General features: G+C 42.7%; 1 protein-coding gene across 1 annotated transcript; it reads left to right on the forward strand.

The window, feature by feature from the left end:
* The first annotated feature begins 790 nt into the window (after nucleotides 1-790).
* Nucleotides 791-23,983, forward strand: mtmr14 (myotubularin related protein 14). Its single transcript, XM_068712675.1, has 19 exons — nucleotides 791-1,671; nucleotides 2,712-2,860; nucleotides 3,879-3,987; nucleotides 5,191-5,266; nucleotides 8,419-8,473; nucleotides 9,034-9,156; nucleotides 10,505-10,578; nucleotides 10,958-11,028; nucleotides 11,115-11,189; nucleotides 11,709-11,775; nucleotides 12,479-12,564; nucleotides 12,895-12,971; nucleotides 14,017-14,053; nucleotides 14,617-14,687; nucleotides 14,929-14,987; nucleotides 17,171-17,303; nucleotides 17,981-18,157; nucleotides 18,625-18,831; nucleotides 19,947-23,983. The coding sequence occupies exons 1-19, from the start codon at nucleotides 1,537-1,539 to the stop codon at nucleotides 20,125-20,127; spliced, it is 1,962 nt and encodes a 653-aa protein (XP_068568776.1). The 5' UTR covers nucleotides 791-1,536; the 3' UTR covers nucleotides 20,128-23,983.
* The last annotated feature ends 149 nt before the right edge of the window (nucleotides 23,984-24,132 follow it).

A 24,132-nucleotide genomic window follows, 5' to 3' on the forward strand; every position in this document is an offset into this window, starting at 1 on the left:
GCAGTGGGGCCCTTTGTCACTATGAACTTGTTGGGCTTAATGAGGCAATACAACAATAATTGTTTAAACATCAATAACAATTAATATCTGGTCCATGCTTCTGTACATCCTTTTATTTTCAACAAAGACAATACTTATTAACTACATACATGGATTATTTTTTCAGAGAAATTGTGTAAGTAAAATAAATTACAGGCATATGCTTCAAGATTTCAAAACCAGTTCTTAGATTTTAAAAAATACCAGATTTTATAATTACCTTTGTTTGTTGGTCCTCAACTTTGTGTACAAACTATTGGCCCTTATATGATCACATTGTGTTTATTTTTGAAAGTCTGCCCCTGTTAAGCACTTTGTGACTTATGTCTTTAAAAAGCGCTTTATAGATATATCTTTCTTACTTACTTTACTTACTTACAATATTTTATTTTTGTTTGTTGTTGTCTAATTATTTGGAATGGTAATATGCAATGGTAATGCAATCGTCAATAATGGTCAATATTTCAATTTAACTTCATGTATTTATTTTCCTTTTTTGCTTTCCTTTGGGTAAAAATAGTGGGTTACTGAGGGAAGTAAGATGTGTGCTCTGATTTGTGTCACATTGTGTTCGTTGCGTTTATTAATAAAGAACAAAGATTCAATTCCTCGCTTGTTTTATGGACAATCTTAACATTTGTTTTCTCCTATTTTACAGTGTGATAGAACCAACTACAGGCGAAGATCTCCCATTTCTGAGTAAACAAACTGTGGCTGCAGGCGGTCCAAAACATCAGACCTCGCTCTGAACAACAACAAACGTCATTTAAAGGGGGAGATGGCCGTGTCACGTGTTATGTCCGCTTCCTGTTTACCGCCTGATGTACCGTCATACTGTAGTACACATATTGCAACACCGCTCTCCACTGCTGGGGGCTTTCATCCACAACAACATATGCAGCATTGCGATCCTGCAGCCACAGGGTTGACTACTGTAGAACTTTGATTCGTTTATCGCCTTGGTCGTGGTTAATGAGGAGACATGAAGACGTGACATTGAGGAAACGTGCGCAGGCCGGGAAAAGATCCTGGAGATTTCCTGACTTCAGCTGACCGGAGTTCAGTTAGGGGTTGCTAAGAATCGCGCATCAATTCACCTGATGTCACAAACGCAAACTAAACAGTGGTGATGTGGAGGACTACAAAGGTCTGACTTAATTCTCTCAAATGAGTATACGGGGGGGTTGAGTTAGTGGAAACCACCAACCTACGCCTGGTAAGCTGAACTAGCCTGTTAGCTAGTCGTGCTAACTCCGGTAGCAGCAGCCGCCGCGCTGTGCGGGCTGGCTCGCGGGTTGTGTTTGGAGAGTGGAGCAGCTCGCCGGTGCCCTGAATTCAGGAAGAGTCCCCGGCTCTGGCCCCCTCAAGCGGGCAGTCAGGAAGAAGCTGGCTGGGAAGGGATGGCCTGGTCGGTCTTCCCGTACCAAAGGACAAGGCTCTGCGGTGTTTGAAGGAGGTCGAGTTCGGCTAGAGGCCACCACCGCGGGTCGTGGCGCTATGATGGCCGCCTCTCCCACCTCGGCCGGCGGCTATCCGGCCTCTGGGCTGTCGGTCAGAAAGAGCGAGGAAATAGCGGATTTGATAGATTTGTTTTCCAAGATGCAGTACAGAGCAAAGGAAGCCACTCCTCGGGTAAGTTTTTTGGGTGGGGGGGGGGTCGACGACATTCGGTGTGCTTCAGCTACTTGACAGCCTGTCATCGTCTCTTGTGTGAAGGATAAGACGAACTGCCTAACGGAATCAAGGAAATTAAAGTGACGTTGGAAATATCCAAAATAACATATACTGTAGGTAGTGATTTATTACCTTTTAACAACTTTAAGGAGCCACTGCTCCGTTCGGCATACATATGATCCACTGAACTGCCCGTAATACTTATGTACAGTGTTCTTTGTATAGACTGTTTTATACCTCAGCCCACTGTTGATGCATGTTTGTGGTGTGACCCCTCTGCTGTACTCATATCCTTCATTCATATCTTAAACGGATGAGATTTTAATGAAGCCCGGCATTGTTAAGTGTTTTTTCCTAATGGAATATAATTTTAGTCTGCATATTCTGTTGGCAAATTACATAAAAATGGCTTTAGCATGCTGTTGCTCAATCAACAATGATTCAATCAGACTGAGCTAAATATTGTCAAACTTTCTTCTGTCAGGCAAGCACCAGCAGTCTTCAAATAGTTATGATCCTGAATGCCACATTTTAATAGTGTTACACTTTCATACTGCGTAGTAACACATTGGATGGTTAAGGGACACTTCACTTCACTGGTGTGGGAGTCGGCATACGTTTGACACCATCTGCCACTAAATGGCTTGATCTGCTTGAACAGTACGTGTGAATTATATCTTTAGATGAGCTTAGTAGATTCATGGCTGCTGACATTATCCTATTTGGTCATTTTAATGAGAAAGCCATCAAGCTACCAGTGTAAAGGGAACACTGATTTTAAATGCCGCCTGATGTAATTAATATTTGTTGAGTTACCCTTCTTATAAATTCCTTTATTTGTGATTAATCAGTGTCTAATATAATGACGCAATAGAGATTCACCTGGTTTAGTTATCCACTTAGTTTGATCATCTAAAAGGATATGTATCCAGGCTCTGTCATTTTTCGTGTTTCTCTTTAAACCGCTCGCGTAACATTTTGCTTTTGCTTCTCCTCAGGTGGAGGCGATAGAGAAGCGCTGCCTGGAGTTATTCGCCAGAGACTACAAGTACAGTATCATCGACAACTCCAATGGAGAAGTGTGTGGCCATTACCCCCGGCAGATAGTTTTCCTGGAGTACCAATGCACAGATGTCGAGAGAGACAGGTACCCAACCATCGTTCTGTGATTCAAAGTTCAGTCCACTCGGTTACCAATTACCCTCTTGTTTGTTTGGATGGCTCCTCTAATCATGCACACCTTACTGGGGGCGGGGGGCAGGGGGCAACGGGCAACGGGCAACGGTCAGCCTCCGTCTACCGGCCCCTCTGATAGCATCAAAGCAACAGGGGGGTGAGGTGACTGTTTCATCACATGAGGTCACATTGTAGCCGGAAATGGAAAAAAGCTTTTTAGTGATTCAATAAGTCCTTATTTCTCACTGCTGTTTAATGAGGTTGAGCTATTTTCCAGTGTTCTGTGCTTAAACATAGGAAACCCTTTGTTCACAACAAAGGCTCTCATAGACTGTATTCAAAAAGATTCCTTGTCCTCGTGAGCTCGGGACATTTTTCTTCAAAGAGAAATATTTTCACGTCTGCCTTGCAGCTTCCCACGATTCAAAGTAATAAACTGCTGAAATAACATTTTAATTATTCATGGAATCACCAGAGTTGAGGTCAATTGAAAAATTGCAAATGGTAAACATATTTACAAAGGGCTTTCTAGGCAGTACTATTATTTGTAATGACATGTAGTAGTGTGTGAAAGCTTTCTGCATCAACCAGTAAATCCTGCTCTTTCTGTAATCGCGCATTGTAGACGTTGATACATTCCATGATACAGCACAGCTGTTGTATTCATGTAGATTTTGGTCAGACGACGTCCACCCGTCTGTCCCGGTCTTTTTAAATGGACACTGCACCTTATTCATGCCTTCACATAATCATTGAAGTGTCAACAGCAGGCTGGCAGTTAAGATGTATCGGTTAATGTAACAGAATAGTCAGCAGTTGTTAGGTCTGAATGTCCCCCACTTACCTGTAACCTCAGAAGATGAGCACAGTTGATTATGCATAGGTGTCAGCAGTGTTAGCTTAGTGCTTTATATTAGTATTCTCCATATATTAAAGTGATGAAAGTGGACTGACTGATGCAGAATGTGTGGTGGTTTGTGTGTTTGCAGGTTTGAGAGCACAGTGCAGATTGGTAAGCTGCAGGACCTGGTGAATCGGAGCAAGCTGGCTCGCTGCAGAGGGAGGTTCGTCTGTCCGGTCATCCTCTACAACGGCAAGGTACTGCTGCTCCCCCTCACTTTACTTTGTCTGGAGTCAGTTCCTGCACCAGTAATATTGTGGATTACCAGTGTTAATGCCAGTATGTCTAGAAACTGTTTGGTGTCTATTTCCTTTGGGTTTGCTTTTTCGTGTCTCCAACATTCCTAATGTCCAGAGCTGTGACCAATATTCCGTGAATCGATTAGTTGTCAACTATTAAATGAATCGCCAACTACTTTGATAAGCGCTTAATCAGTTTGAGTAATGTTCTAAGAAAAAAAAAAGGCAAAATTCTCTGAAAACGGGACATTTGAGGACGTCATCTTGGGCTTTGGGAAACACTAATGGACATTTTATAGACCAAACAATTTTGAGATTATTCCAGAAAATCTACAGATTAAACAACAAAAAAAAGGTTTTGAGTTGCAGCCCTGCTGGTTTTAGTTAACTAGTACAGTGCCGGTTTGTGGTGTAGCCGTTCAGAGCATCGCATGTCCCTAAGAGGTGCTGCTTGCAGCGTTGTTGAGATCTCTTGTTGATTCCAGGGAAGTGAAGAAGAGTTTGGCCAGACCACATGTCCTGAAGCTCCGCCCCCGCGGCTCCACTGAGCGCCAACACATGTGCACTGCACCAAATTTGACACATGCTTGGGTCCCTAGCAATATGCCCACCTCTCTTCCTATAGCCCTTATTCTGGAGCCCTTGCTCAGACCACACCCACCTTCATTTTGATCTCAACTACAGGCTTATAATGTGCAGTTCCTGCTACAGTAGGTGTCCATATTTTGCCACGATGTCACATGCCAAATCACTGAACAGTGAATTGCGAAACAAGTTGTATTTGAGGCAGAGAGAGATTGAGGGGAAGTCTTTCTTTCATTTAGAATCCAGTTCTAGTTAAACAATATATCAGTCAGGAAAATGACCTTCTCTTGACGTGTTTAACAGCAACTGATGACACATTATAGAGCCGATGGCAAGTCCATCAACACGATCAATACTTACTTACAAATGACTTTTCTGGACATTTAAACCTCACTGCTGCACAGAATGTGAAATTGAAATAACATCAGCATTATAACCCGGGCCAAAGCCAACGTAAGAAATATCTCCATGTTTGTTCAGGCTGGTTAGGTGACCAAATAGTAATTCTTGTAACATCATGCTAGTATGAGCAGTGAGACAACAGTCTGATCCCGTACTGTTTCTCCCACATCGCAGCATATTTGCCGGTCGTCCACTCTGGCGGGATGGGGGGAGCTGTATGGACGCACGGGCTACAACTACATCTTCTCAGGTAACACACACACACACACACACACACACACACACACACACACACACACACACACACACACACACACACACACACACGCTCATTTGACTGTAAAATCCAACACATTGTTGGTAAACTATACTCTATAAACCTTTTATTTTTATTGAACAGAGCTTGAACACATCATAATGTAACCTCCGTTAGCTTTAGCCGTTTTCTCCGTTATTGAGCCCAAGCAGGACTGTGCTGCCCACCGGCTGCTAACGGCTAACGTTAGCTTGCCCTCCTGCTGCTGATTTCTACACAGATTTGTTGTTCACGGCGCAGCATTATCATGGACGTCTTCTATCGTAGAAGTATCGGGTCTCATGACATCCCTTGTCACACAGCAACTTAAGTTTAGCCTAAACAGGGGAAGTTGCGGCCAACTTATTTTCCACGAGAGGTTGCGCTTCCTGGTTTTCTCTCTGACGTTGTCAGACAGCTGTCAAACTTTTCCTATTGAGGCGCAGTGTTCCTGTAAGAGACTGGTTAGCCTCATTCAGAAGTACGAATATGAAGAAATCTGTCTTACAGACATATACTGTAATATCATAAAAACAATGATGAAAGGTTAACAATAACGTACAATAGTTTGTCTTGTCTCCGACATTCAGAAATGTAAAACACTGTGGTAAAGCGTTGAGAATGTTAGCTGGAGTAAAATATGCAACAGCACTGTTTACGGTTCTTTTGAAGGATAATACCGTTGTATTACTACTTGGGTCAGTTGGATCAGTTCTTAAACTATTGTGTCTCAGAATGCTGCTATATCTCTGAAAATAAGTGTGACAGCAGCAATCGGAGGAGCCAGAGGACCAGACACACATCCAAATGTATCTGGACAATGAAGGCAAAAGGAAAATGATTACCCTAAAAAAGCCATCACTTTGACCTATTGTGCTGACTGTAGTGCATACACAGTTCACCTGTGCAGTGAGGGATAAATGAGACTTGGATTATTCTGCACGTGTCATGTGAGAGTCTGACAGAGTTTTGCTGTTGTTAAACGCGGCCCTCCGTTTACTTCAACTGATCAAGACTTTTTTTTCCTCATGTATCCGGTCGTGTGCTCACTAGTGCCCAAACGCGTGCATCTCCGCCAAAAGCTCACTTTCTAAAACACTTGTGCACAAAACAACCTCACACTTGTGCAGGTGTGTTACTCGTCGGGGCGAGGTCGAAAGTGCTCTAAATAGTTTGTGAACAGATGTTTGGATTTAGTTTCGCTGTGTAGGTTTACTTCCATTCATATGGTTGTATTGAAGGTGAAGTATTCCTTCAATATTGATGTCATTTTCCCCGGTTTTCTGATGTTTAATAGACCAAACCATTACTCTGTATTTTTGATTCTCGGTTCACAGTGGCAGCATGAGAGAGAGAGAGAGTTTTCTTCGGGTTGGGTAACTGATATACAGATGATCATTTTTGGGGGTGAAGTATTCAGCAGTGAGCAATCAAAAGGCTCAAAACTCTTGATTGTATTTAGATATCACGCCTGATTATCCACCTGTTGAATGTCATTCTTTTTGCTTTATGTATTATTATTATAATATATGTCACTTAAATTCAGAAGTCCAGCTCCTTGGTCTCAGACTACATCCACATTACTCCGTTTTCATTTGGAAACGGAGTTTTCAAACGAAAACGATCTCCGTCCATACAGCGTTTCAGCCATCGTTTCCGAAATGATCTCCGTCCATACTACACGCCTGGAAACGAATATCACGTGACTCTTCACGTTCACTGGGCATGTGCTGATGTAAACAGGAAGTAGATTGTTGTATTTTGTAACTAAGCAACCAGAGTAATAAAGTAGTCTTTAATGATCGTAAGTACGTGTTTGATACTTAAGATCTTCTCTCAAATCTTCCTCTATAAACTCAAACAGATACAGTTCGCGGAAAGTTTAATACGTTTTATTTTTCAGACTTAACGTTAGTTACAGCGCTGCGGGTCTCTCTCTCTCTCCCTCTCTCCGCTCACTGATCTCTCTCTCTCTCTCCCTCTCTCCGCTCACTGATCTCTCTCTCTCTCCCTCTCTCCCCGCTCACTGATCTCTCACGCCGCTCACTGATCGCTACAATAACAGCTGTTTCCTCCGCAGACATGCAGACTTTAACTGGACAACAGCTGCTAATAAAGACAACAAGGTCAACAATAACTGTAATCAGTTGTCCACGTTAAATTAACCTGGTAGTCGATTGCGGGTGTCTACGTCATCGTTTCCAAACTTACGCGTTTCCGCCCGTCCACACGAATACGCTACCCGGAGTTTTCAAAGTTATCCGGCTTCGGGATCGTTTCTAAACTCCTCCGTTTACGGTGCTCGAAAACCCCGGCGTAGTGTGGACGCTCAGTGTAAACGGAGCAAAACATATGCGTTTCCAAACGAAAACGGAGTAGTGTGGATGTACTCTCAGGTTGCAGTGGTGATCTGCTTCTGCAGTCATCAGCCAGCATCAAGACGTCTGCGGCTCCTCGTCTCTAAGACTCTCTTTGACACTATCAGCAAATTAAGTTAGGTGGAGAGGCTGACTGGGCTTTTACAGTACTTCTATTCATTTGGCAGATGCCTTTGTTCAAAGCACTTACAATAAGTGCATTCAACCTTCAATAAGAACAAGAGCTAGATGTCATCACAATAGTAAGTGATGTATAATATTCTATATTTTTATGCCGTGACCACCTGTATGCTGAACAAAAGAGTAGATCTTCATCTTTGGGATGTAGTAAAACGTTCATGACGTCCTGCTGGAGCCTCGCACGTACTGAAGAGTTGAAGGGTCCAAGATGACAGTAATAGCAGCAGCAGTAGTAGCAGTAGTAGCAGTAGTAGCAGTAGTAGCAGTAGTAGTAGTAGTAGTAGTAGTAGTAGTAGTAGTAGTAGTAGTATTTTATGTTTTTCAAATGTTCATGATTGGAACCCGTTTCCAGCACAATTATGTCCCTTATATCTGCCTTAAAATGTGTCTAGCACTTTGGCTCTGAATGGTATTGTGTTTAACACTGAAACCAACAGGATTGCCCTCCTTTTTATATGTTCTCAAGCTGTACGATTCAATGATTAACAGAGTTTGAGTCCTTGTCATTAAGCTGAGATGTTTCATCTTGTATGCTTCTGCCTTTTCAAGGGGGCGCTGATGACGCGGAGTCTGAGGAGGTTCCAGAGGATGACAGTGCAGTCAGGTAATCAAACCACTTTAAAGGGCAGGTCCATCATTTATTTTTTTTATTTTTCTCTATCATTATATAGCTTCACAGTGGTGTTTCTTATGTATCACAATCCAAACATTCAAATTTTGTTCAAAGCAAATTATGTTTCAGCATCAAAATACTATTTTCCTAAAGACCTTCTAGAAATGTTTTCCCACGTGACCTGACCTAGGTTTCTGCATGGTGACACACTGCTACATATACACACAAATATCCTTCACCATAGTCAGTGTACTACCTACAGTAATGTAGTACCGGCACGGAAGCTTAGCGCTGTACTGCCGTGGTTCAGATCTGAAAGTCATAGCACTGGAGGTAAAATTTCTGTTTTTGTTAATGGAGTCGTGTGGCTTTGAAAAGAACAATATAACGGCTTCAGTTGCCAGTCGGAAAGGTTCATAACCTCTTTACCTCTTTTCAGCCTTTTCTGACAAGGAACTGAAGCAGTTACATCTCCAACACTCCATTAAAAAAAACAGTCATTTTACTTCGCAGAGCACCTTTTTCTTATTCAATTTTCCTCTCCCCCTCAGGAACGGGGACTCCCAGCTCTTCGACAAGGTTCGAGGCCTTGACATTAAGCTGCTACGTTACCTCTCGGTTCGCTACATCTGTGATCTGATGGTGGAGAACAAGAAGGTTAAGTTTGGCCTAAAGTAAGGAACAGCACGGACTAGTTTATCAACATCCTGCCTCTCTGTTATCTAGGTCACCCGTAGGAGACTGGGTGTATACAGTGTCTAAACTGGGAAGGCTTGAGATTGGGTTTTTATTGCATCTGTGTATACACAGCTTGGTAATCATTGTAACACCCTTCTTGGTATTTTTGGGGCTCATGCTGTTAGGTTACATGTGGGACAGATGGTACCTGTGCTGTTGCTTAAAGTTACTACAAGTTATTACACTGTCTCAGTATAATTCTGATCCTCTATGACCTACATCAATGAACAAGACCGTCAGAGAGAAGATTGAGTCTTTCTATAGAGTTATTCTTAATGCCTGTCATCAGAGCCACCGGTATGATTCCAGTTCACCAGAAACTCCTTTAGCTCAGACTCCAGTGGGGCCTCCAGCAGAGACCAGTCCACCATGGACAGACCCAGATCCTCCAGCAGAGACCGGCCCACTGTGGACAGACCCAGATCCTCCAGCAGAGACTGTTCCACCGTGGACAGACCCAGATCCTCCAGCAGAGTCCGGTCCACCGTGGACAGACCCAGATCCGGCTTTGCTGCAGTCGGAGCTCTGGAGGGAGGAGGAGAGCTCAGCGCCCTGCAGCAGCATCTCCTCCTCCTCCTCCAGGAGCAGAGTTTCTCCTCTCTCTGGTCCCCGCTGGGAGCCAACACAGACACCACGCTGCTGGAGAACTAGGCTGTACTGCTGGACCCCCTGGAGGGTTAGGGAGGCACGGGAGAACCAGAACCAGGACTGAGAGGAGCAGACTGTCAGACCCTGCTGCAGTAAAATGAGAGGTTTTTTCAAGGGACTCTGGTGCTCAGAAACACTACCACCTTAGTTCACAGGGACCAACAAAATCAACACTAAATGGAAGTTCCTTGTAGTAACTTTAACCACAGATTTTTGACTAAAACTGCTCAGGAAATGATTAATAGAGCTGTGAACATACAGGACAAACTAAAGAAGGATGAAAGGAATGGCATGTTTATGGTAGAAGGCAGGAAATGGTGAACAGTTATTATATATATATATATATATATATATATATATATATATATATATATATATATATATATATATATATATATATATATATATATATATATATATATATATATATATAAATATATATATAAATAAATAAGGCCCCACTTTTTTTTTTGCATAATGTGCCAAAATGTATAATGATTCTGCTTTAGCTGACATAAGCGGTTTAGGCCAATAAGATGGCCCTGTGTTATGTAAAGGAGTTGTGTATTAACATACTGAATATCCCCTGAATGCTCCCAGTGTATCTCACCTGTCGCTCTGCGTCTTTCTCTGCAGCGTGACATCGTCTGAGAAGGCGGACAAGGTCCGACGCTATGCAGACTTCACCTTGCTCTCCGTGCCTTACCCAGGTACCCTGTCGACCCGTCTCAGTCACCCCACCTGAGCTGGGCCCGTAAATAGGAGCGACACCATTTATGGGCAGATATTGGCTCACTGCGGCTATGTAGACAATGACCGGCGCTGTACTGAAACGGCAGCTAAACATGGTTTCATTTCATTGTTTAATATAAACAGATATTAGAGCTGAATTATGAGCTGTTTAGCACTAGCTCTAAGCATCATTAAAACTACTAAAGACAAGATTTGTTATATCAATGAATGACTATAACAATGACTATAACAAAGTAAAAAGACAACATTTAGAATGTTTATGGTTTACTCTGAGGGTCACGTTCTGTGGCTTCAGCTCAAAAAATAAAAGCTGTTTCTTTTTCTTTCCCTTTTTAGGGTGTGAGTTTTTTAAGGACTACAAAGACAGAGACTACACAGCAGAGGGTCTGGTGTTCAACTGGAATCAGGTAGAGAGACGGTCTGTTCAGTCCGTCGTTTAACAGTTGCTCGGCTCTGTTGTAGCAATCTGACGTCAATGTGTCTCCTCTGACAGGACTACGTGGACGCTCCTTTGACAATCCCCATGTGCTTTACTCAAAACTTGAACATCGACTGGACTCGATACCAGGTTACCGCTTCTCTTCTCACCTCATGCCTTGCTCTGCTCTTCTCAGCCGTGACTCTCTCTCTCTCTCTCTCTCTGTGTAATGTTTGTGGTGTGTCAGTGCCATCTGTTGTCCGACCCCGCAAAGTGCTTTGGCCACGATTCAGATGAGCACTTGCACACATGCAGTAATAGTTAGAGTGCGGTTTAAACCTCACTGACTCATGCTGCGCTGCCAAACGTTTGTTCAAACCCACGTAACTTCCTTTTAGAATCCTAAAAAGGCCATATGGAAGAATGTCTCCATGATGGCGTAAACCTGGAGACTTAGTCTAAGATTTTTAATTTGGTTAAACGAACAGCTGGAACAAGCTGGTGCAGGATACACTGTATGATACTGACAGACAGATCTGGTGGAAGATGATTAGTGCTGCTTTAAGAGGAACATTGTCTGGTTTAAAAAAATCATTTAATTTCTCTGTTGTACCAACAGTGTATTTACTTGTGTGTGTGTGTGTGTGTGTGTGTGTGTGTGTGTGTCAGTCGTGGGACCTGGTGGAGCAGACCCAGAACTACCTGAAGCTGCTGCTCCACATCATCAACAGTGATGGTAGGTTGTGTTTGTGAGAGCAGATAATGTCAGTTAAGGATTGTTAGGTGTTAAAGATAGAATATAGGAGAGCTCTGGAACTGATGACTAATTCATCTGATTGTAGTATGAAGTAAACAGGGTCGAGTTTAACAACAGCAAAACTGTTTACAAACTCTGACACAACTCGTGCAGTGTGACTTTGGTCTCATTTATCCAGTCAAATGCTCGCTACTTCCCAAACGTGTTCCTATTTAAAACGCTTCTGAATAAACCGTCTCACACTCACACAGACGAGCTACTCCAAAGTGTTTTAAATAGTATGTTGTAGTGAAGATGAGACTAGTGAATAGTTGTTTGCTGCTGTATCAATGATCTGAATTTTGAATTTAGGACCTTTTTTAATTCTATTTTTATTGAGGTCAGTAACTCTTTGATGCCATCTCGGCCAATTTTAAATGACAAATGTAGAGAAATGACAAATGTCATTTTGATGAAATATAAAGTCTTCAACTTTAAGCTTTGACCATCAGAAAGTTAAAAACCCCACGATAATGTCTGTTTTTACAACTTCTGGCTATTTTAAACGGTGTACTTTATGCTTTACCCGCCTGCGTGTTTTGGGCCTCAGAATGTTAAAGCTGCACTATTCCCAATGTTTATTTTAACAATGATTTCCAAGAGTTGATGTTGACCTCGATGGTGATGTTGTGTGTTGTTTTAGATGAGAGTGGCCTCCTGGTGCACTGCATATCAGGCTGGGACCGAACGCCTCTGTTTGTGTCTCTCCTCAGGCTCTCCCTTTGGGCAGTAAGTTCCAATTTTTTCTTTTTTTTTTTCTTTTTTTTCTTTTTTTTTTTTACCCCCCCTCCCCCCATATTCACTAGGGACTTCAGACTCTTCCACATACATCCAATTTACTGCTTCAAAGACGCTTTGGATTAGCCTGCCGTGTTCATTACCTTTTATTAAAAATAGAAGCCGTATGTTATGAATATGTAATATTTTTCTCAATGCTGAAAGCTCCTGACACACAGCTTTTCAGACGGAATAAGAAATGTCCATGGCTGCGTGACGTCCCGTGGCCAATCGGCCCACGGCGTTTCATTTGACTCATTCTCCTTGTGTATTCTTCCTCAGGACGGTGCCGTGCACGCCAGCCTGGAGCCAGCCGAGATCCTGTACCTGACCATCGCTTACGACTGGTTCCTCTTCGGGTAAAAAAAACAAACAACAAAAATCACACACATCATCACCGTCAACATTTCATGAGCTCACGCCGCATTAGCTGACATGAATACTTCAGAGGTGCGCTCGCAGTTTGAGACGCACTGTGTTTATCTGCGACACATAATTGAGAAGTGACTGGTTGATGAAGCAGAGGGGAGAGGAAGGCCGGGACAACATGAGATGAGTAGTACGACTCTGGCTTCGCTCCTAACCACATCTTTTAACCACATCCTCTATCTAACTAAACCCCTTTTTCCATCGTCTTTACCCGTCGCCATTTTCTCCCTGTGTGCCCGATCGGTACTGCACACGTGCAACTCAACAAAGATGAGAAGGAAGCGAGATGGCTCAAGTTCAGTTTATTTATAGATCACAACAAAAACAACACAAGTTGAACAATACAATATATAAGAGGGCTCACTGCTTCGCTACTACCTCTACCATCATCATCATCCCAGGAAAAAAAAACAACGTGCTTAATTCAGGCAGGTGAGATTCACCGGCCCGAGGTGGCATTTTACTTGCCCAGGACATTCCTTGTTGTTGAGCCCTGGAGTGAGGAAGGAGTCGGATGAAGCAGAGAGCCGCAGGGAGTGGCCAGAGGTGCTGTAGCTGCTGCCGTCACAACTGAATCACATCTGGACTCCAGCTTACTCCAGCTGTAGAGTCGTCTTTTTGATTTCTTGTACTCTTTCATGGCTGTCAGTACAACGAACGGTTTTATGATACCCACCACGATCCCCAGAGAAGTCCTTGACTCATGCTTTGATCGGCTGAATTAAAGGGCCAGTTCGCCCTAATTCCAAAATCCCCTTTTCTCTCTAAGCCCTACTGCTCTCTAGCCAGCTATTTAATCATCATTGGATCTCACTTCTCCAAAACTACTTGCATAAAAAAAACCCTGATTGATTCAGTCACGTTCAATGACTTTCTAATGTGGAGAGCATGGGATTCTGTTGAGTATTTTTTTTTTGCATAAACAAGTGGCAGCTGGCATGTGATGCGGTGCATTGTTCTTTTTTCTATTTCCAGTCACATGCTGCCAGATCGACTCTCCAAAGGAGAGGAGGTAAGTTTTACTTTTCCTGCGGCTATGATGATATAGCTTCTGTTGACAGAAAGGAGTTTTATGACATGCATCATCTGAAAAATAATGTGTTTTATGTCAAGGAACCAAATTGCTTCGCTTTGCAAGGTTGCATCAACTTCATCACATCACAGACACAATTATTTTAAATTTTTTATTTTATTGCAAGACAAAAGACATCACAGAACCACAAGAGAAAGACGAGAACAGTGTTCCCAAGTTTATTATACAATAAAGATATGGTATTGTTCTCATGAATCTACTATCAGTCATACGCATGGTTGGAGAAAAGGTGTCTGTGGTCTAAAACAGCTACATTAGCATCATATTTAGTCGTCAGTCGAGAGAATCTAACAGAGGGCTTCTTCATTAAACATCATGTTCCTACAGGCACATTCATCTCACGGTTTTGTACCTGCTGGTAACAGCCAGCTGTTGTAGGTATGACTGCTGTTCCATGTGAAAGGACAGTATGTTGAAGGGCTGTTGATCTACTTTAGTTCGCTGTGTTTCCCCTCTGATCAAACATGTTCTGTCTTCCTCAGATTTTCTTCTTTTGCTTCAATTTTTTGAAGCACATCGTCTCAGAGAAGTTCTCAGCTGTTAAGAAACAGAGGTGTGTTCCTCCCTTTACGTTCTTTCATGCCATTATGCGCTATACATTTCTGTTATGATGTCGTATTTAAGAATATATTTATCATAAAGCTGTAGACTAGTCTGTTGCTAAAGGTTTATAGTAACACTCGTACAGTAAAGAACTAACTCTGTGAATATCCAGCTTCCTTCGGCAAATCCTGTATTCTTCCTCTTCTTTTGATCTCCAATTGTTGTTTCATCATCATTACTTTTCCTTTCAGGAGGAAGAACTCCCACATCAAAGACAGTGATTTCACTGTGGAAGATCTCTGCCAGTTAAGTAAGTCCTCCTTCCCTCCACACAGGCCTGCATACAGGAGACAAATTCATTCAGTATATTTCGTCATTATAGAGTGTTGCAGGGAAGGCCAACCGGGAAGTTAGCGTCACACCGGTTCCCTCGAGAAAAAGACAACAGGGTTTTAATTGGATTTTGGATTATTGCAGAATATAAACTGCAGCAAACAAACGTTTATGATACCGAAACGTTATGTTCAGCAATATAATCTTCACAAATGAACATCACTGTTGTGATTATTGAAGTGTGAATGCAGGTGCCAGTTGTAAAAAGCTGAAGTTAGGTTATAAACAAACGACACCACGGTCACATGACCCTGTCTACGTAGCAGAGGAGACGGCTAGCAACTTGAGACAAAACCCACCTGTCACCCAAAGGCGCCACGCCCTTTATTATGCCAAACTTTAAGCCTTAATATAATTTATATCAAAATTCACCCCCTTACAGTTGTTATGATCAGGGAAATTACCTATAGAGACCAAAGCATTCTTTTCAACCCGGCTGTAAACATTTGAGGAACTGCAGCTTTTGGCACTTCTGAGTTTTGCCTCATTTCCCAAAAAAATGACCTGTTCCCTTCGAGACGAGGGCACCAGAAGGGCAAGAAATGCTGACTCGTTGTCATGTTTTAGGACTCAACCCTGCAGCACTCTAATATGTTTGATTGGTGAAATGTACTTTTCACCTGAGGTTTCTTGTTAAAGCTACTAACCGGTGGGAAGCTTCATGGTGCTGGGTACAGGTGGTGTTATAACAGTGACTGTTCCATACATTGGTTAATTGAAATGCAGGAAACGTGTTATTTAACAGAGTCTAACTTAAAATACAAAATGTTTGGGTGAGGTACTTGTGGCAGCAGTGGAGTTCCTGTCACTGGCCTCTGGGCTGATGCAATGAGGAATAACAAAAGTTGTGAGGGCTGAGAGACGAAGCGCAGAGACTCTGGTGATAACACGGAGCTTTCATCTCTTTAGAAAACTGCAGGGCTAGATTCCAGAACATCTTGCGTCACAAACCTTTATGTCTGCGGGCTCGTAACCTTCAGTAGAGTCTTGCATTCGCATGAGCATGCTGCCTTATGTCATAGTTAATCAACTTCACAGCTATAAATGGCTTGTAATTTCTGTTATATTTTACATTTTAATTTATAAACATTTCTGGCACAACTGGAGCAAGAATGGAAGAGAAAAGCTGCTGAAGTCAGAGTTCAGAATAAGTCTCTAAGAGGCTCCTAACACAGCACAGGGGCTCCTGTGTTTCTGTGACATTTTTACATTATACCTTTGTGTTTTTAACAAAGTTTAACAGCGGTTATTATCGAAAATTTTAAAGCCCCTATGAAAAGACTACAAGCGCGGCAGCGTTGACCCGTGTGCCGTCGTAACTTGGCTTCATTTTTTTTGTCCATATTTTTAAAATTCATCACCACACTCTCCTAAAGTCATTTTTTTGGTAATCTCTGCCGTCTGGGAACTTTCACAGCTTCACAGATCTAATCTGATCTAACCGTGACTCCAACTTCTGTCGAGCTGTGACGTATAACCCCTAAAGGTCTAGGGCTCATGGGAAATGGTGTTAAAAACTGTAAAACTAGAAATATCAAATAAACCGTATTACATGGTAGTGCTGTCAGCTAACCGTTAATTGGTTAACCATCAAGAATATTGTTAACCGGTATAGGTTAGACTTTGAGGAGTTGAGACCTAGACAAGACCAAGACTTTGAGGGGTTGACCAAGACCAGTGCTAATCCCACAATGCAGATCATGCTTAAAATGTGGTACATTTAATCCAGAGGTACTCCTCGAACTGATCTGAAACTGATCTCAACTGACGATTCCTCTTCTCTCACCTCTGGTGTGTGTGTGTGTGTGTGTGTGTGTGTGTGTGTGTGTGTGTGTGTGTGTGTGTGTGTGTGTGTGTGTGTGTGTGTGTGTGTGTGTGTGTGTGTCTTTACTATGAGCAGTCACAGTAGTGATGCTAACATATTATATTTATATATAATATAAATTTTGTGATATCCTCACAGCTAAATCCAGAGTCCGACATAACGTTGAGAAGTTATCAGCGATGTCTGGGATTTTTAAGGTCTAAATGTCAGTGGTAAAAATGAGGTGTGTGGAGTTGGGAGCCGAGCTAACCACCCCGCTGCGTGTTTGCTTTCAGAGTCAAGGGATCGCGGCAGCGTGACCAGCCTGAGCAGTGACTTCTCCCTCATCACCGAGGAGGCTGGCGCTGCCTCCAGCCTCACCAACGACGCCGTGGACCTGTTCTCCAGCCAACCCCAGGCCTCCAGCTGGTCAGCGTCGCACAAACACACAGGCTTGCAGAATTCTTATATATCTTTTTAATCGTATGTTTGGGAAAGTTGATAGATGCACTTTTTGATAGAGGTTAATCAATCATATTTCGTCAGTCCTGAAGTATACAAGCTCACAGCCATGATGCTTAACAGAGATGATCCACAGGATTTGGCTTAGAGGAGACATTAGTGGCCATTATTATTATTATTATTATTATTATTATTATTATTATTATTATTATTATTAAAGGCTCTATTAGACTTTAAAAAAAAATTGCCAGATGACGTTGTCGCAAAATATATTCAAATATTTAATTTGAATTAAATATTTAATGTGTATTAATAAGATGAATACACAACCATACAATAAATACCACTTCATTACATTACATTGGCACTTAATAAATCAAAATACAACTGCTGAAAATTAAAGGGGGGGGGGGGTTCCTACATTGAATTAATTGAAGAGAACTCAATATAATACTGTCAAATATTTCAGTCAATATTATATAAGGAACCGTTATTAATGAAGATGCCTCAAGTCAAGTATAAATAGACTTCAATCAGAACAAAGCTATTTCTCTGACCTAATCCTAACTGTGAGGGGAACTTTCATCACAAGCTGCATGCGGTCCTCCTCCTCTGTGGAAGCTCACGTGTTCCCCCCCCTTCAGGAGGAAAGGCCCCACCTCCTCTCCTCAGATGGTAGTCTGGAACAAACAGAACCCTCTGGACGAGCACCTCTCCCACCCACTCAGCGAGGCCAGGTCTTCCAGCTCCTCCTCCTCCAACCAGTCAGAACACGGCGTCACACGCACCGGCAGTAGCCCATTGGCCGTCCCCGGAAGAAGGTGAGGGAATTGACGAAACTCCCATGAGCCAGCCCGAGCTTTAGTGCCACCTTATTTTTTACACACACGCTTAACTTCGGCGATGTAAATCTTGGATGATCACTGGAGGCGCAGCGCTTCAGCTTTGGAGCCACCAGCAGAGCCTGTGGCCTGAAACTGCAGCTCTTTGAAGCCAACCAGCCAAACCATGTAGCTCTTATAGCGAATTCAATAGCGGGCGAGGAAGCAGGGAAAGGAGCATTGACAACCTTTCAATTCACAATCGATGCGTCCTCTGATCAGCCTTCATAGAGACCGCCGATCAAAATATTTTGAATGAAAATCGTCCAATAAGGAATGCTTGCCAATCGATCGGACTTCCCTAAGACTCTACTTGTCTGTAATTCAGGTTGTCTGTCGTGCTTTGTCTTCTGTCTTTACTTCTCTAACGTGTCCGCCCTCTCTCTGTCCCCCCCCGTCTCTCTCAGGTTAGCAGCAGACTACACCCGGTCCGGTTCCTCCCTCTCTACGGAGTACGGGAGCTGGCAGATAGTTTCGGGTTGCGGCAGCATCCACGACCACGCCCACTTCCCTCCGCCCCTGGCCTCGGCCTCTTCCGCCTCTTCTGCTGTGGCTGCTGCCTACGACTCCCCACTGCCCTTCAGTTTTCAGGATGAAGGACCCAGTGGCAGAATGTAAGTAACACCGTACCACCTCTCCTGTTGGAACTTTTAAGGTGAGGTGTGGTTTTGACAGTTATTTCCCACCTCCCGCCTATGCGTCTTTCTCTGTTGTTCTTGAGGAAAAGAAGCTCGCCCTGTTCTGTCACTGGATGATCAGCATCAGCCAGCATACATACTGTATGTATGTACTGTTACCACTTTGTCAACGGCTTTAGAGTGCTATAGAAGAGAAGTTAATCGTTTCTTTTATTTGTAGTAGTAAGCTATGGTGGCTTTATTTTTGTTTAGCTAACTGGACTAGATTGTCCTTAGACTTTTTAGCCACATTAGCATGACTGGAACTCAATTGTGTGGAGCATGTTCAGTGTCATTGTGAGCATGTTAGCATGCTGACATTAGCATTTAGCTGAAAGCTCCCAGTACTTACGTACAGCCTCACAGACTTGACTAATCAATTTTTTTGGAGAGGAATAGAGTAAAGTCTTTTTTTATTTAACTTTTTATCAACCTTAAATTTTTTAGTCCCGCCGTTTCTCTTCCTGGGCTCTGTACTTTCCTGTGCACACAGAAGTTTATTTTGAAAAGCCGTGTATTGCATGTAACGAGGGGAAATTGACATGTGCAAAAACTGACGTGGGAGAAACAAATGTTAGTGTATGTGTCCATGTAAAACATGAATATCATTCTGCAGAGATGGTTTCCTGTCTGAACCTTTGTCACTGCTCTCTGTCCCCCCCACTGAACTTGGCCATTTTCCACCCGGTTCTCCCTCTGACTCATCCTCCCACTCTCTGCTCCCATCATGGGAAAACATTTTAATTTCTGCTGGATCTGACTGCCAAAATGAGCGTGTCCCGCCAACACTACTTGCAATGGGAAAAGGCTAATAACCGCTAACCATCTTTATTTGGAGGGAACTGGGAAGAAGGGAGAGAAGCAGAGAGATGATGATGACGAGTTCTGTGGTTATTACAGAAGTACCTTATGGGGTTGATCTAAACTGCTTCTGTCTGCGTCATTCTGTTCTTCTTCTCTTCTCCTTTACGAGCACTTTTAAAATGGGATTTCTCCCCCTAACCTTTTTCTTCCTGTCTCATCTCGCTCTCCCTCCCTCTCTCCCTCTCCAGGTGTCCCTTCCCCTCTGAGCGTCAGGCCCGCCTGGAGGCAGTGCGGGAAGTCTTCCTGGCAGCCTACAGCTCCACCGTCGGCCTCAAGTCCTCTGCGCCCAGCCCCTCCGGCGCCATCTCTGGCCTGCTGGAGCAGTTTGCCCGCGGGGTCGGCCTCCGGGGCACCAACGCCATCGTCTGAACCCTCCCAATGTGACTTCAGACCCTCCTTCCGCTTCCATCCATCCACAGCGGACACAACATGCCTGGACTCAGTACAATAAAGTGCCAAACATCTCTGTTCAGTTGAGGGGTGAAGCATTCATTTCTTTTCTTTTTTTTTTCTTGAATTTCCTTTGATTTGATTTTGTTTTTCAGACCTTTTACATGCTTGGATTTATATTTTTATTTTGTCTGTGCTGCTCCAACTTTTCTCTGGACTTTTAATCTTCCATGTTCATCAGTCACATTCAGGGAGAGAAATGTTTTTTCAGCCACAGTATCAAAAAGGGATGTTAAGAATGCGTTCTAGCTGCTGAAATGTAAATGGCTGAGAGCATGGGGTCTGTGTCTGTTCCAGGCCCAATACAAACCTTGTCCCTCCTCTGCTCCTCATGAATCTGTTCCTAAGAGTCCCTGCAGAGACCGTCCCATGTACAGGCTGTGATGTGTTTCCCCTGATCATGTTTTGTGCTGCTAAATTCATTACTGATTGAAATTGTTGTTTTGTGTACTGTAGGCGGATTTTAAAGATTAGATAAATACAGCACTTATTGTGTTCCGACAGAAATGGCGCCATTTGGTATCTAATTTGTACGTTCAATTTAGAATGAGGGCATCAGTTCTAGAGCTCACAACTTTGGGGTCTAGACTCAAAGGATAAGGATGGGTTTTTTAAAGTCCAATCCCAGTGAAGGGATCCCTTAATAAGTGAGGGGACTCGACCTATAGTCCTTTTTTTCTTTCTGTCCTTTTTGTAATACGAGGTTTCAGCAGTTTGAGTTAGTGCCAGTGTTTTGTCCCAGTCTTGCGTCATACTTTGATTAGGGATGGCAAGATCCTCTTGGGGGGTTAAGGGTTCACCGTTCAGGTAACAAACTGGTCCACACCACATGTCGTCTAACGGCAAAAGTGTTTGTACCAGTTCCGAAATGCCACACTTGAAGCCTGTCTGTCGGAGAGACGGAGAGAGGAAACGTTCAGATAGGGGTACGGGTGGTTCTTGTTGGAGGCTATCGTGGTGCGTCAGTCACTTTGTGGAGTGGCCTCATTGACAGTTTCAAGAATTTTTCGAAATTGCCAGACGCAGCGCTCCAATTCCGACTCACTTGGCCGGCGATCAGTCAAGCATTTAGTTTGAAGCGCGCCGAATCCTCAGTTCACTTCAACTGAAGTACGCAAAGTAGTTTGTGTGAAGGGTCGTCCGAACACATCTAAAGGCAAAAGTGCTTCTGGCTGTTATTAAGAATGGTCAGTAAGAGTGGTTGAAGGCTGGGAGAAAAGCCAGTATGCACAGGAGGGATGATGACATATGACATGTGAGGAAGATGGTCCATAGAAAGATCTGATCCCATCATTTAACTAGATCACTTCCATTTACAGGGACTGTTCCTGAATGGCCTAACCCTGGAAATGAAGCGACAAACGTACCCAAGCGATCGTTTTTGCCATTGCCAGTCTGTCTCCATATCCTCTACTTGAGTCCATATCCAGTCATTTCTTCTTCTTCTTCTTCTTCAGTAGTGCTCACATGGTAGCACAAGAGGCACCGAGCACCGTGGTAGCAGATCTGTGAACCGTCGGACTCCAGTTAAGCGAGGTCCACGTGATTCCTGCGAGTTCTGCCCGGCTGTTAAAAGACATTTCTACCTGAGCTGCTTTTGCGTAGATTCACACTTTTTGAGTAAATTTCTTAAGAGAATCCTGTTGAGAGATTTCATTTGAAACTAGCTTGTCGGTGTTGCCAAAACAGTTTTGATGGCTGCGGTACCTCAGGACCTTTTGTTGTGCCTTTTTTTATCTTCAGTACCACTGGATCAGATCTCTACTTCTTCTGGTCCAGTGTCAGGTGTAATTCTTTTTCTTAAATGGTTCTAAGAGCTTGGGGTGTTTGCGGCTGGTTATTAATGAGAGTTTTCACAGTAGAGCATTAGCAGCGTTAGCTTTGCAATACAGCTTTCGGGGATTTCCCCTGTGTCCCTTTTTTGTTGTATAGTAACCTAAAGCTGTCGAGTCTTATGGACATCTCTGATAAGGTTTCTGACATTTTCTTTAGTTTTTCCCTATAAAAAAGACTGATAAGAGGATTTTATTGATTTTTAAGGAATAATTCTAGTAGGAATTTTTAGGAAATACATTTATTCACTGGGAAAACTGACACCAATGTCACGTCGCTGAAGCCGTGGTTCCATTTTCATATTTTAATTTGGATTTTGAAGTATCGTATTAGAAAAGCAGTATGAAAACAGCAATATTTGATAAAACTTTCTTAATCGTGGAAAGTAAAGACGTTTTTGACTCATCTGAGATGGTTTTTGACTTCGTCGAATGAAAGTTGATGCGCTCAATTGGATGTGGAAACGCCTTTGTCAAATACATTCTGACATAGTGGATATTTAACTCGCATGACCGATAAGCTCTTTCTGCTGTCGCTGTCTTCTCAGCTATTCCCATACTCAAAGAATAATTCAAACTTGCACAGTTGAAACTAATTCCCGAAGACCTCTCTCCCATTTCTTTCTTAATCATAGACGGTTCGATGGCCAAGGCGACTTGTTTTGTTTCTGGTTCACAACCTTAACTTCTTCTACTCCATTTACTGGTGGATTACATCCATGCACAAAGTGTGGCCTATAGGTCAACTTCTGGCCAAATTTTAATTTGGCTTATTTAGTTTATTGACTCCAAACCAGTTGCGCCTAATTAGCATTTACTTTTTTTTGCGGCATTTCAAAAGTTTGCTTAAAATTTGCTCTAATTAAATGGAAGCATGACGAGTGTTAATTACAGAGCTAGAGCCGGAACCCATCTACCTTAGATTTGCATAGAGACAGGGGAGGAAACGGCTAGCTTAGCTTTGTTAAATAACGTGCATACCAACACCTCAGAAGCTTATTCACCATGTGGTGTGTCGTTTTTTTGAACCCAAGTGGGTTAAACTAATTAGATATGTTTCTTATCAGGCAGTTGTTGTTGGGTGTATCTGTTTAGAGTATTTATGCTAAGCTAGGCTAACCACTTCCTTACTCCGGCTCTGTACTTAACGCTCAGACATGAATTGATTTTCACAGCTCACTCTCAGAAAGAATTGGAATAAACACATTTCCCAAAAAATTTCACTTGTTCTTATAACTTGCAGGATTTGCTGTTCTGCTACATTCTGAACCAAATTCTGCTTTCTGTTTACCACGAAAACACATTTGCTGAGTTGTTTTTTTAAGCCATGGGAGTTTCATCCCTTTATTCTTGATGCATGAAGGAATTTGGGAGCGTTTGGTTCACATGGCCGCATGTATCGGTCGAAGTGGTTTCATTTTGTATTCCTCCACGAGCTGACAGTAGAACAATCTGCCTGACTATCAGGCATGGCCTCATCTCCCTGTCCGGTTTTAAGCTTTCTTTTCAACATATCTGTCCTGAAAAGGAGTTCTAATTCAGTCGAGGTTTCGTATCGTTTGTTTTTATTCTGCCTGCAGCTGTTAAGCAGCCAGTCACAGGACACTTTGCAAAAACATTGTCATTGTCATGTCACAGTGCTGAAAATAGGCATTATAAGAAAAAAATGGATCTCATAGTCACTTTTTCACTCACCGGTTTTGCATGACATCGTCCAAGTTGATCTCAAATACATTTTTATTTCAGAATCTCTCTTTAAAATGCTGCGTTGCACTTGTCCTGATCTCCTCTGTGTGAAGAGGTTTCTTCTTTGTACAGTTGAGGCATTTTTACGTAATTCTACCTTTTTAGGTTTTTTGTTATTAATTGTTGGCACGCTACAAATGAAAAGTGAACTGAGCAGCAGGTGGTAATTGTGAATAAACAACAACAAAAAAAACCCATCTTTGTGACTTGCTTATTTGTTCCTTGCTCAATGAATTTGCTTTAGCAGATCATCTCTGTACCTTCTGATTTATTCGTTATTCATGGTGAGATGTATTAACTATTTACACCACACAATGTGCTACCCTAAGCTGACTCCAAGTGGTCT

Source organism: Cebidichthys violaceus, unplaced genomic scaffold (assembly GCF_023349555.1).
Source record: "Cebidichthys violaceus isolate CVI_PGR_0920_01 unplaced genomic scaffold, fCebVio1.0.p SCAF_17, whole genome shotgun sequence".
Lineage (NCBI taxonomy): Eukaryota > Metazoa > Chordata > Actinopteri > Perciformes > Stichaeidae > Cebidichthys > Cebidichthys violaceus.